Source organism: Elephantulus edwardii, unplaced genomic scaffold (genome assembly GCF_000299155.1).
Source record: "Elephantulus edwardii isolate Elephantulus edwardi_28Jun2011 unplaced genomic scaffold, EleEdw1.0 scaffold00075, whole genome shotgun sequence".
NCBI classification, from domain to species: domain Eukaryota; kingdom Metazoa; phylum Chordata; class Mammalia; order Macroscelidea; family Macroscelididae; genus Elephantulus; species Elephantulus edwardii.
This window is the reverse complement of record NW_006399825.1, coordinates 7,805,565-7,818,551: the sequence shown is the minus strand read 5'-3', so window position 1 is coordinate 7,818,551 and position 12,987 is coordinate 7,805,565. Positions and strand designations below refer to the sequence as shown.

Below are 12,987 nucleotides of genomic sequence, written 5' to 3'. Positions count from 1 at the left end.
AAAAAAAAGGACTAATGTGTGTCTGATTCAAGCCACAGTCTTACCAGTCACAGGCTATACATCTGACAGGTGGACAGGGAATAAGTATGATATGTGAAGAAGTGATGCATTTGCTTTATGGTTTTGGAGAAAAGTGGTGAGTATCCAATGGACTACCAAAAGAACAAAGAGGTATGTCTGGAGAATCCTTGGAGGCAAAAATGGAGAAGCTTTGTCTCACTTATTTTGGACATGTTGTTAGGAGAACATATTCCTTGGATAGGGATATCATGCTTGGAAATGGGGAGGGTCAGCAAAGGAGAGGAAGACCTTAAGTGAGATAGATTGTTAGAGTCTGTGGCAATGGACTCAAATGTGTCGAGGATGAAAAGGAAGGTGCCGAATAGGATAGAGTTCAGATCTAGCGTCACTATGGGTCATACTTGACAGCACTGTTGTTAAACACCAATGAGTTGTAGTTGACTTGATGGCACCTAAAACAATAACAACAATAATATGCATACAGGGATCTCTGGTGGCCTAATGGCAAGAAGCTGCGCTGCAATTCCTGAGGCATGAGGTTCAAATCCACCAGATGCTCTTCTGGAGAAGGAGGGGCAATCATCTCCTGTGCCAGTCAGATCCAACTCGACAGTACACAAGAAACACCACCATCACCACCACACTATACATATGAAGCATCTCACTAAGGGCACATAAGCCAACAACAGCAGTTGTCTGAGGCGAAGGGAAACGAAAGGCTAGGAAACACATTGACTTAATAAAAAAAAAACCAAACCAACAAGAAAAAAACAACAAAAAACCCCAACAAACAACTTCAGAGTGTATTTTGGATTTTAACTCTTAGCAAAAGACCAACTAAAACGAAATAAACTGCTGTCATTTCAATTATGAGTTATAGGTGAAATGATTACATAAAAACGTAGGTAGGTACCGAAAACACAGGCACTTGTCTGTGCATAGCTGGTGGATGAACCACATAAGCTGAGGCCTGCAGAGCCCAGCTCCAGCTCTGTTATTCTGGCCAGGTCATCTGCTCTACTTCTGTTTACTCAGCCAGTGAACATTTATTGAGTGCCTGCTGTGTGTCAGGTCCTATGCTAGGCACTGGGGCACAAAGAAGAAGTTCGCTGACTTGTGGGGAAAGCACGAGCAATCCATATTGTATTGCAGTGTGATAAATGTTGTGACAGATGATGACAGGTTCCTGCAGGACCTCGTGGGAGGTGATGCTAAATTAGGCCGGGCAAGGCTTGTTTATCAGTGGACCTGGTGCTCAGTGCTTGCAGAGAAGAGGCGATAGGACAATTACAGGCAGAGGAATCAGCATGTGCTGTCCAGGAGGGAGTTTGCTGTGGCTACAGAGAGGGCAGGCATGGGCAGGGTGAAATCAGACCCAGGGAAGACCTTACATATTGCAGGGTGGATATTTTTTTAAGTGCATTCATTATTTTTTTTATTTGTGAAATAAATACATATTTAATGCCAGGGTTGTAACCTGAAGGCCAGTAATATGACTAAATTTTATTTAGGAAGGGCACTTGTAGCAGTGATAAGTGGAGTGCGGAGGAGAGTAACAAGCACTTCAAAAGCACGAATTGCAGTGTTGGAACCAGAATATGAGAGACTGCTTTCCTAAGAAGTCAGTGCCTGTACATAATCCTACCTCTGATTTCTTCATGACTGACCAATACAGGCAGGGGTTACTTTCCCACCTGAGCCTCTGTTTCTTCAGCTGTAACTGGGGCTGCATGGAGTGATTTTAAGTTCTCATCTATCCTTAGAAAGCCTTCCACCAGTCCTGCCTTCCCCTTGTGTGCACAGCCCTCTATTCATGGTACCTCCATGCAGGGTATAAAGGGTGCCTGGCTGACTTTCTTAGAGAAATACTGGAATAATGGAGGATCACGGAATACAGGAGTCAGAGGTGGTGATAAAGAAGGGGGGAGGGCTGTAAAGTGAGCCATAAGAATGATAACATCTACAACCAGGAGAAGAGAAAATAAATGAATGGAGCCTTCTAAGAATCAAATCCCTATGCACATCCAAAAACTTTTCCTACAGGGTAAAAAGGAAGCCACAGACTGGGAAAAAGTATTTGGTAATGACATGTCAGATAAGGGACTTATATCTAGAATTTATAAAATTCTTGAGTACCACAACAAGATAAAGGTAAACAGTCCAGCTGAAAAATGGGGACAGGATATGAACAGGCACTTCAACACAGAAGATATTCAGATGGCCAACAAGCACATGAAGAAATGTTCAAAATCCCTAGCTCTAAGAGAGATGCAAATTAAAACAACTATGAGATATCATCTCACCCCGGTCAGAACAGCAAAATTTAACAGAACAGCAAGCAACAAATGCTGGCGAGGTTGTGGAGAAACTGGAACCCTTATTCACTGTTGGTGGAAGTGTAAAATGGTGCAACCACTGTGGAAGGCGGCATGGCGCTTTCTCAAAGAGTTGCAAATAGAGATACCATTTGACCCAGCAATTCCACTACTGGGAGTATACCCCAAAGAGACCATAACTGCCACCCAAGCAGATATATGCACACCCATGTTTATCACTGCTTTGTTCACAATAGCAAGGAGTTGGAAACAACCTAAGTGCCCATCAACAAACGAATGGAGAGAGAAGCTGTATTATATTCACACAATGGAATACTACACAGCATTGAAAAACAAGGAACTCAAGGAATATTATTTTAAATGGGTGACCCTGGAAGACATTATGCTGAATGACATATCTCAGTCACAAAAGGACAAATACTGCATAGTGCCGCTGTTGTAAAACAGGACTGACTTCGGGGTTGGGGGGAGACTGAGAAAGATGGGATAAATAATGTATACTGCATTGGAACAGGTGAGGGAGAAAATTGTTTAAAAGGGATATGTGATTAGGTATTATTGTCATGACAGGAGTCCAGAATGAAGGTTGCATAGTGGAGTGGAGCTGGGAGGGATTGTAAAACAATAGGGGAATTTGTCTTTTACTTTTCAAAGAGAAGAGTTTACTGGGGTGGGAGAGGGGGGACAGGGAGAAAAGTGCAACAATGAATGAATGGAAATCTAAAAAAAAGAATGCCAACATCTTCCACTCTGTAGTAAGTAATTGCTATTGAGTTGGAACCAACTCATAGCTGACCCTCCAGAAAGTTTTTATGAGGCTGTAAATTGCACGGGAAGAGATTTCTCATTTTTGTTCCATGGAGCAGCTGGTGGATTTGAACCTCTAGAGAGGAGTGGCCTTACAGTGAGAAGCGCAGCTCTCTATAGACTATCCCCAAACTGCTAAATGAAAAATGAGCACAAAAGCATTGTGGGTATTCAGTGCACACAAATTATTTTCAAACTCATCCCTTTGAATTCCGCAATTTTTCAATCTCCTTAAATATATTCTTATCTCATTATCCTAGCAATTACTGTCTTCCAATGTGCTTTATACTTTGCTTATTTCTGATGTTAGTGACTAGGTTTTCCATTAGACTAGAGCATAGCAGAGGTCTTCATTTTGCTCATAGATGTACCCCACATGTCCAGAAAGTGGCAGACACAGGAATTCCAAAGGAAATACATTGGCACTGGGTCAATTCTTACTCACAGCATACCTGTGGCGAAGAATAGAACTGCCCCACCAGTTCCCAAGGCTGTATGTTTTAAGGAAGTAGACTGTCATGTCTTTCTCCCAAGAAGTGGCTGGTGGGTTCAAACAGCTGACTTTTTGATCAGCAGCCAAGCATTTTAGCCAACACACTACCAGAATACTTTGGGGAGGATGTAGGTGCTCAAACACTGGCTAAATGAATGGATCCTGATGATGTTGACCATGATATGTTAGGAAGTTATCAGCCATAATTCTCCAAGCTGTTAGGGAAGGAAACTGTACTTAAAGCGGGAGGGAGGAGCATAGTTTCACTGAATAAGGAAGAATGCCATTTTGCTTCGAACATTGTTACGTACAATCAAGTAGACTATGGCTCACAGCAACCCTATGAACAAAAGATCTGACCTTTGCCCTCTCCTGGGCCAGCCTCATGATCTCTGTCACGCTCAAGCCCATTGTGGTAGTCACTGTCAGTCAATTTCTTTGAGTCCTTGTAGCAGTATGTTTTTTGGAATAGTTACCTCCTTCTGGTTTTGACAATTCTGTTTTCATTTGTTAAACATCCTTCTCCCTACTCATTCCTATGATTCCGAGATGGGTCAATCAGTGCATCTCAATGTCCAGGCCACAGTATTTATTTCATCCTGGGCATAGGAACCAAGGCAGGCCAATGACCTGGGCAAGAGGAACTGGCATCTATCTTGCCACCACTGGGATAGAGCTTATCTGAACAGAAGCAGAGGAGAGCAGAGTCCAGCTATGGAGAGAGGCAGATATTGGGCAAGTGGGTAACTCTTAGTCAAAGTACCATTTACCAGTACTGGTGCTGGGGTAGCATAGAGGTGTACCTGTGAACTCTGGATAGTAGAGCTTAGGTGGATGACCTTTATAACCTCATAACCTACAAAGGCCTTGTCATCTACGTGCTAGGTAATACCACCATCATGTACATTGTCTCTCCTACTTATTTCCTATCAATGGCTTGGGACATTGTCTTCTGGGCAGTCCCCTCTGAGATCCTTTCATGCTAGGGGCTGGCTCTGTTCCTGGCCAGTGTCTTTGACTCTAAGGCCATTTGTTTCCAGTTCAGTAAACTCCAAGGGGTGCATAGAATGGATAGGAGGAGGGCTCTGAACGAGAGGGCTGGGGGATGAAAAGAGTGGGTCAAACCGTGCAGCATTTAGTGAGCACCTTCTTTGTGTTGGCTGCTGAGGCCGAAGGGGGTATTGCAAAGATAGACAAATGCCATCTTCCCCACAGGAACTCTCAGTACCCTTAACTAGAAGCGATGCTGAGCTAGGAAGATCAATGAACTCTTAAGAGAACAGAAAACAAGGTTGGACACCCAGAAGAGGATTTGCAATTGACTTCTAAATAGTTAACTAAGGAATCAGTCCCTCTCTACAGCAGGTACATCTGTTCTATCAAGTTACAGTGGTAGAACAGTACCAGTTATTTTAGCAATTATTTTAGCTACTATCAAGAGAAAATGTGTTATATTTGCTTGTTTTATGAGGTGGTTCAAGGTTATCCTTTCTCCTCTCTACTCTCTGTCCCCTACAACCCAAACCAGGCACCCAACTGGCTTGTCCCTGATGGCTGGCTGTGATTACTGTCCTAATTTGTCCTTTCTTCATCTGCTACAAACTGCCTCTTTTCTGTCCCTTCTGATAAAGCGGGAGCTCTGAGGGACTTCTGAAGCTGTTTTTGTACCATGCAGAAGTGTATTAACTGGCATTCCTGTGTATGTGTCTATAAAACCCCTCGTCTTCTCAGCGTGAGTTCACCTTCAGGAACGGCGTCATGTCGATGTGCAGCTTGCGCGTGTAAAATTCTTTTCTGTTTGAACATATCAGCTCTTTATTTATACAACTTTGAGGCTCTCCTGTCTTCTGAGCTGCTGCCTCCAAGGACTGCTGGGCTCCCTGTGAAGAGAAGCAGAAAGCCCAACTTTCATTGGAATGATATACAGTGCGGCAAGAGCTAGTCCAAATTCCCAAATATTTATAGAAAGCCATTTTTCATCTCTGCAACACTAATAGTAACACCTATTTTTACCATTTGAGACCCAGGGGACTCATATATGTGGGGAATAACCTGAGAATGGCTATTAATTCATACCTGGGGTCTGTGTAATGGAAAAGTGAGAAGAGTAGCCTTACTATGTGCCAGGGTTTTACATGATCTTATTTAATCTTCTCAATTGGTCTAGCAGACAAAAATTGTCTCATATTCCCATTTCACAGATGAGAATGTCAAGTCTTGGGAGGTTTAGCAATGTGCCAAACTCCCACATAGCTGGGAAATGATGGTGCTAGAATCACCTTTTTTATGCCATTCTTTAAGGAGATCCTTTTTAAAACCTATACTTAACACAGCTTCCATGGCATTTCCAGGGGGTACAGATGGATAACACACTGGGTTCTTAACTGAAAGGCTAGCAGTTTTAGTCAATCCACAGACACATCTGAAGAAAGACTTGGTGATCTACTTTGAAAACAGCCAGCCCTTGAAAATCCTACTGTTCTACTTGGTAACATGTAGGGTTACTGTGTGCCAGAATTGACTTAATGACAACTTTTTGATTTAAAAAAACGTAGCTTCTGTGAATGACTACCATCTCTGCCTTGCAGCAAATAAGACTATAGCATAACTCCTGTTTATCTTCAGGTCAGAAATGTACTTGGTGTGTTAGGAATAGTGAGTTGAATAAGTGTAGTAGAGTGGGAAGAAGGCTGCGTTAATAGAGGGGTCAGAATCCCTGGGAGCACTCCCATTTGATGGGCCACACTCTCTCCCAACACTACAATACACACAGTGTCAAGTTTCAAAGCACTACAAAGTCAGATCCGGAGATGTCCCCCAGCCATTCCCACACTGTGACTTTGGAGGTCTTTCCAAGATGCAAATTGGACCACATCACTCCTCTGTTTAAAGCCTTCAAAGGTCATTGCCCTCAAGAGGAAGGACAACCCACTGGGAAGGTTCACAAGGCTCTTCCCACCATACCTAAGCTGTCTCTCAGCCTAACTGAGCCATCCAACAACTATTTATTGAGTTCTCTACAGGCAGAGTGGCTAGAACTGTGCACCTATTGGATAACAATCTGTTTCCCCGACACTAGTGCATGTTCATTCTATTGAGAGGCAAGAGAGGTAAAGAAGGAAGCTGAACTCCAGCTATGTCTGAAGTGGTTGGTGAGACGGAGAAATAGAAAGGAGGGAGGGATAAGGAAGAGCCAGGATGTTGAAGCTGGAATTTTATACATTGTCCAGAAAGACTCCCTAAGAATGTTAACATTTGAGTAAAGCTCTGAAGAAGGTGAGAGAAGGTTCCATGCATCTTGTTGTGAGTGGTGTTTAGCTATGTGAGTTGTTGTCATTGTGTGCTGTTGAGTTGGAACTGACTTATAGCTGACCCTTCAGTGATTTTTCAAAGACAGTAAATCACATCCATCATTCTCCCAAGGAGCAGCTGGTGGTTTCAAACCAAATGCCTTTGGGATTGCAGCACAGCTTCTTACCACCTGGCCACTAGTGCTCCCTAACTATGTGAGTAGTAAGTGTAAAGGGCCACCATTGACTTTCAATATCAGGGACAAGACCCTTCCCTTTGCTGGGAACATGTTTACTGTTTCTCGTTGCCTTCTAATTCTACCCTGGTTCGTCTGTGTCTTCATGACCTCTCAGAGCACAGAGCATTTCCTGTCATTGCCCATAATGATTGGCCGTCTTTCCTCCATGTTGGACTATAAGCTCCATGAGGACAGAAACCATGGTTGTCCTGTTCCCCTTGCATCACTCACAGCCTGGTAGGGTCTGGAAATTCATATCTCTCTCTTTTGCCTCTCACCTCTCGCCTCTCTCTCTCTTTTCTCTCTCCCCTCTCCTGTCTTCTCTCTATCTCTCTCTCTCTCATTGCTGTCAAATCAGAACCGACTCATAGCTGACCTGCTAGTGTTTTTTAGAGGCTGTAAATCATAGGAGAGGTGACTGTCTACCTTTCTGCTTTGGAACAGCTGGTGAATTAGAATTGAGAATTTTGGATTGTCAGTGCAGCTTTCTATCCACTAGGTTACCATAGCTCATATGCATATTGCAATTGAAACATACCTGTTCAACAAAAGAGCAAAAAACCACACAAGTGAATGACACTAGGACCAAGCTATACTATGGGCTCCAACAGTAAAGAAGAAGGGACCAATGAACTATCTTTACCAGAGGTGTGTGTTGCCCTCTAGAGTCTGTTCTTAGCACTGCACAGACTCCATACAACTGCAGTGGAATTGACTCACAGCTGACCCACTACTGGTTTTCTGAGGCTGTAAATCTCCTTGGAGGAGATTGCACATCTGTCTCATGAGGAACCATTTGTAGATTTGAACTGCCAGAAAGGCTTGGCCTTTCAGCTAGCGGTGCAACTCCCTAACAGAGAGAAGCATTATTTTGGGGGCTAATTTGCTGGATTAATAGACATTACATTAGTTTGCCGTGAGATCACCATGGGTGTGGATTTGATCATTTCCATATTTTCTAGATTAAGTGCTGGACATTTGTCTCTCAGGATAGTAATACAATCTCTTTCCCAATACTGTTTATATTACTTTTAAACATCAATGATGAATTACAGCTAGTTGGTAGGTTCCCTCATTGTTCCAGTGAATACTCATCCCCTTTTTCTTTGTTTAGAATGTAGCCAGAGATAAAAATGATTTCTGGAAAACTGCATGTATGATTTTTTTTGTCATCTCAATCATATATTTGATTAGCTTCTCAGCGTGAAATGTTCCCGCTCAATTTCTAGATCAAATAAAAATGTTCTCAGTCCAAACTGAAATGAGTGTTTCAAGCTTTCTCTAAAACCACCCATGATGGACTAACCAAAAGCAGACAATGCTGACTTGAGAGAAATTTCTCCATTATTCCTAAGAAGAGATTTTTGCACTGGGCTTGAGGACAAAAGACAAAACCAAAACCAGTCCCAAGGGCTAGAATTGCTTCAACTCTTTACACACATAGGGCTCAGAGTGAAGAGCGAGGACTTGAGAGGTCTGAGAAAAGTTCTTCCAAATCACTTTTGATGAAGTAATTCTCTTGATAGTGTGGCTCATCTCCCTGACATTAAAAACCCATCAATTCTAGCTTGATAGAATGTTTCAGGAGAAGGTTTTATAGCTTCTGGGGTGTGAAATAATTGTTTTTGTCTAGTGTGTTCAAGTGTTGTAACACATATATGATAGTGAAAGGAGAAGAAGGGTTGGAGATGGGTGGAAATAAGAAATCATATATGTAAAAAGGATTCTGAAATGCAGTAATAAGAATAGAAAGAGAAAATCAAAATCAGAAAGAAAACCATGTGCTTGTTGAGAGGGTTTTCATTTCTTCAGCAGATTGCTATTTATTAAGTGCCTACTATGTGTAAGATAAACATGAGCATAAACATACCAGATGGTGATTTTAGTGATAAATCTATGAGGACAGTGAAATAATGACAGGCTGGAGAGTGGTGGTTGGAGGAGTGGGCGACTCCTTTGGGTGGTCAGGGATGACTTCTCTGAGGAGGTGACATGTGAGCTGAGAGATGGTGATTAAAAGGAGCCAGCCCAAGGATCTACCTTTAGTGCCTGTGTAATCGGTATCTCTGTTTGTATCTCAACTGATTATTCGAGGTGGAATCAGGCAGGGGTTCTTTGAAAAGGAAAGCAGAACTCCTTGTTTCTTTTTCCCAGCCTTTTTGCTCCATCTTTGATCCTATGTGAGGTATTCTGTTTGCTGAATGGCCAGGTGATCCTGTCAATGGCTGTTCCTGGGGTATGCTGAGAGCTGAGATAGAAAAAGAAACTGTAAACAGGAGTGGAGGTCTCTGAAGGTGTGGGAGAGAGGAGAAAACAACAGAAGGGAAGGAAAGTGGGCAGGGACAGGGAGCAAAGAAAGCAGAGAAGCTTGAGGTATCTTCGTCTCTTTTCTGTGCACGTCTTGGTGGGGTTTATGAAAGAGCTGATGCAAGTCAGAATATTTAGCCGAAATCCAAAATCCATTCCTCTACGTATATTGCACTGTTAAGTATTTTAATATTTTTATTATGTTCTACTCAGAACACCTTCTCATCCCTATATGAAACAATAAAGATTAATGAGTTAATTTGGTAAAGCTGATTAGAATTGCACAGAAGGAATTGCGAAAGCACTTGGCATTTAAAAAAGTTATCTGACATTTAAAAGGAGACGACTGTTAATGAATTCAAGAGCTAATCTTATACTCTGACAGGGTGAGCCGTGGAAAATCTGGGGTTATTATCTTGTTGTAAACATAATGAGATTCAATTGAAAGCCAACACAAAAGAGCTATGAGCTGTGTGTTCACACACACACACACATGCACACAGGATACAGCAAGACCTTAGGGAAATGTCTCATCTATTAAATAAAAGCCATTATTTTTCTTCCTCTTCAATTATATTGTTAAAGCTACAAACCTGGGGAGAAAATCTTTCCTCCAGTAATTGTGCCTTTTCAAGTTTTGTATTTTGTCACTGGTGTGGGTTGGCTCTACAACCTGATTGTTGGACTTTTCACCTTGGGGAACGGGGACAGGGTAGCAGTGACTCAATGGTGAAATTCTCTCCTTCCAGGTAGGTGACCAGGGTTCAATTCCAAGCTAAAGCACCTCAAGCACAGCCACCACCCATCTGTGAGTGGACACTTGTGGGTTGTAGTTGTGCAGGTTTCAGTGAGTTTATTGACTATTATGATTAAACTATATGTCACCTCAGCCTTCCTCCTCTATCCTCTACCACACATACAGCTATGCAGTTCTAATCCACCAGAAGAAAGATAGGCAATTTCCTCTGATGTTATTTACTGCCTCTGAAAACCTGCTGGAGGGTCAGCTATGAGTTGGTTCTGACTCAATGGCACACAACAACAAAAGCAAGCTGTATATTGTCATTCCTAGCTCCTATACCTGGAGCAACAATGTCAGTTTGAGGACTAAGGTGTTGCTGATTCAGGCCATGGTCTTTTCAATCACTTGCTATGTATTTGAAAGCTGAACAGTGAATAAGAATGATTGTTGTTGTTGTGTGCTGTCAAGTTGTCTGTGTCTCATAGCAACTCTGTGCACCTGCCCTCATTGCCCTGGTTACTGTATCAATCCATCTGATCTGTGGTCTTCCTCTCCTGTGCTGTCCCTTCACCTTTCCAATCATGATGTCCTTTTCCAAGGATCAGTCCTTCCTGGCCACATGCCCAAAGTATGTGAGACAGGGCTTCAAAATCCTAGCTTCCAAGGAGAAACTTGGTTTCATCCTCTCCAAGGCAGACTTATTTGTCTTCTTGGCAGTCTATGGTATGTCCAAGACTCTTCTCCAGCAACACAACTCAAAGAAAGACTTCAATTCTTCGGCCATCCTTTGTCATTGTCCAGCTCTCTGATGCAAAGTAAGTAATTGGGAAGACCATGACTGTTGGACTAAATCTAGATTTGCATTGTGAGGTATTCTTTGTAATCTGATTTGGGACTTCAGGATTAAACTTGGACTTGCATTGAGTGATATTCTTTGCCTTTTCCATTCCCCAACCTGTTTCTCTAATAAACCTCACTCTTGGTACCACAACTATGTGAGAGTGAACAATGAATATTGAACTCAGTAATTGGTGGAAATAGGTGTAGGAGCAGGGAGGGTGATGTGTCTGACCTAGCAGCTATCTGTTTGCTGCTATGGATGCTACTGACGGGCAAAGCTGCCCTTTATGAAATGGTTGGAAGTCAGACTTGGCCACCCTCACGTTGCATCATCTGCTCTTTTCATATCCACCAAGCTTGAGCCCATTGGTATAGTCATTGTGTCAGCCCATCTCGTTTACCTCGCTTTTGCTCTCTATCCTCCCCAGTATGATTTCTTTTTTTACCAATCACTGGCCCCTTCTGACAACATGTCCAAAGTATGTGAGAAGTTTCACCATCCTTGCCTCCAAGCAGCACTGTGGTTGTGCTTCCTCCAACACAGTCTTGCTTGTTCTTCTGGCAGTCCATGGCATTTCAATATTATTCACCAACACCACAGTTCAAAACGTTGACTCTTCTCAGGCTTTCTTTTTTATTTTCCAATTCTCAGACACATAAGAAGCAGTTGAAAAGACTAGGGCTTACATCGGGCATATCTTTGTCTTTAAACAGGTATCTTTGCTTTCTAGAATTTTAAAGAGGTCCCTGACAGGAGGTTTGCCCAGTGCAACTGTCTTGATAACTGTTGATCCAAGTAAAATGAAACCCTTGACAATGTTAGTCTTTTCTTAATCTATCATGATGTTGTCTATTAGTCCAAATATGAGGATTTTTGTTTTCTTCTTGTTGAGATGTACTAGGTGTAATATTTACAGAAATACAGGCTGGATTTAGAAGAGGAAGCAAAAATCTGATATACTAGATAACTAAAACAGGGATTGAGAATAGGAAGTAAGTTTTGGTGATGAATTTTTTGAAAAATCAGCCAATGAAAAACCCTACAGATCACATTAAGTCTGACTCTTGTATTGGGTCTCTAAAAAGTTGAAAGACGATGGGAGAGCAGTTAACAATGACAACAAACTTAAGAAGCTAATGAAATTCTATGGATTCTACAGAGTCTTTAAAGATTAAGGTCTGTTCTGCAGGCATCTCTCAGGTGCTCTATACTTTCCCCACTCTTTTTAGTTGGGGATCCTCAACTTTGTAGCTGTATGTAGTTTAATGGTGTGAGGAAAAACTACTGTCCCTCATCAAGGAAGTGGCAATACTATATGCAAATAAAAGTCTGAAGATAATGAAACTGAAGGTAATTAATATGCTGACAGAGAAAGGATGGATCATTGTCAGGTGGTTCTCGGCTGGAAGCAGAAGATACTTGTGCTTTATCGACTATGCAAAGGCATTTGACAGCATGGTTCATAACAAATTATGGCTAACATTGCAGAGTGGAAATTGCAGAAGACTTTATTGTGTTCATGTAGAACCTGAAACAACTGTTCATAGAGCAAGAAATAACTGTTTGAACACAAGAGTTTAAATCAGGAAAAGTGTGTGTCAGGGTGTAGCCTTTAATCATACTCATCCAATCCGTATGCTTAGCAAATAAATCTAGAAACAGGACTATATGAAGATGAATGTAGCATCCAAATAGGAGGAATAATCATCAAAAATTATTAACAATCATTGAGTCTGTAACATACAGATGATGTTGTTGTTAAGTGCCGTCGAGTCATAAGCAGTTCCTTACTTCACCTCTGCCTTGCATGCGGACTTCCGGGCTGTAAAACAACCCAGTGGTAGATGGAATTTGGTCCAGGACTTAAGAACAATAAATGACATAGTTGAGCCTCTACATCTTGTGGTTCCT

The 12,987-nt window shown here is 42.0% G+C and overlaps 1 protein-coding gene across 1 annotated transcript in view; it reads right to left on the bottom strand.

Moving 5' to 3' along the window:
• The window catches only part of LOC102862159 (uncharacterized protein KIAA2012 homolog), a 177,448-nt gene that overhangs the window by 61,964 nt on the left and 102,497 nt on the right, over positions 1-12,987 (bottom strand). The window contains 1 exon segment of the mRNA XM_006889149.1: positions 5,400-5,537. Within this exon segment, the coding sequence (XP_006889211.1) occupies positions 5,400-5,537 (138 nt within the window).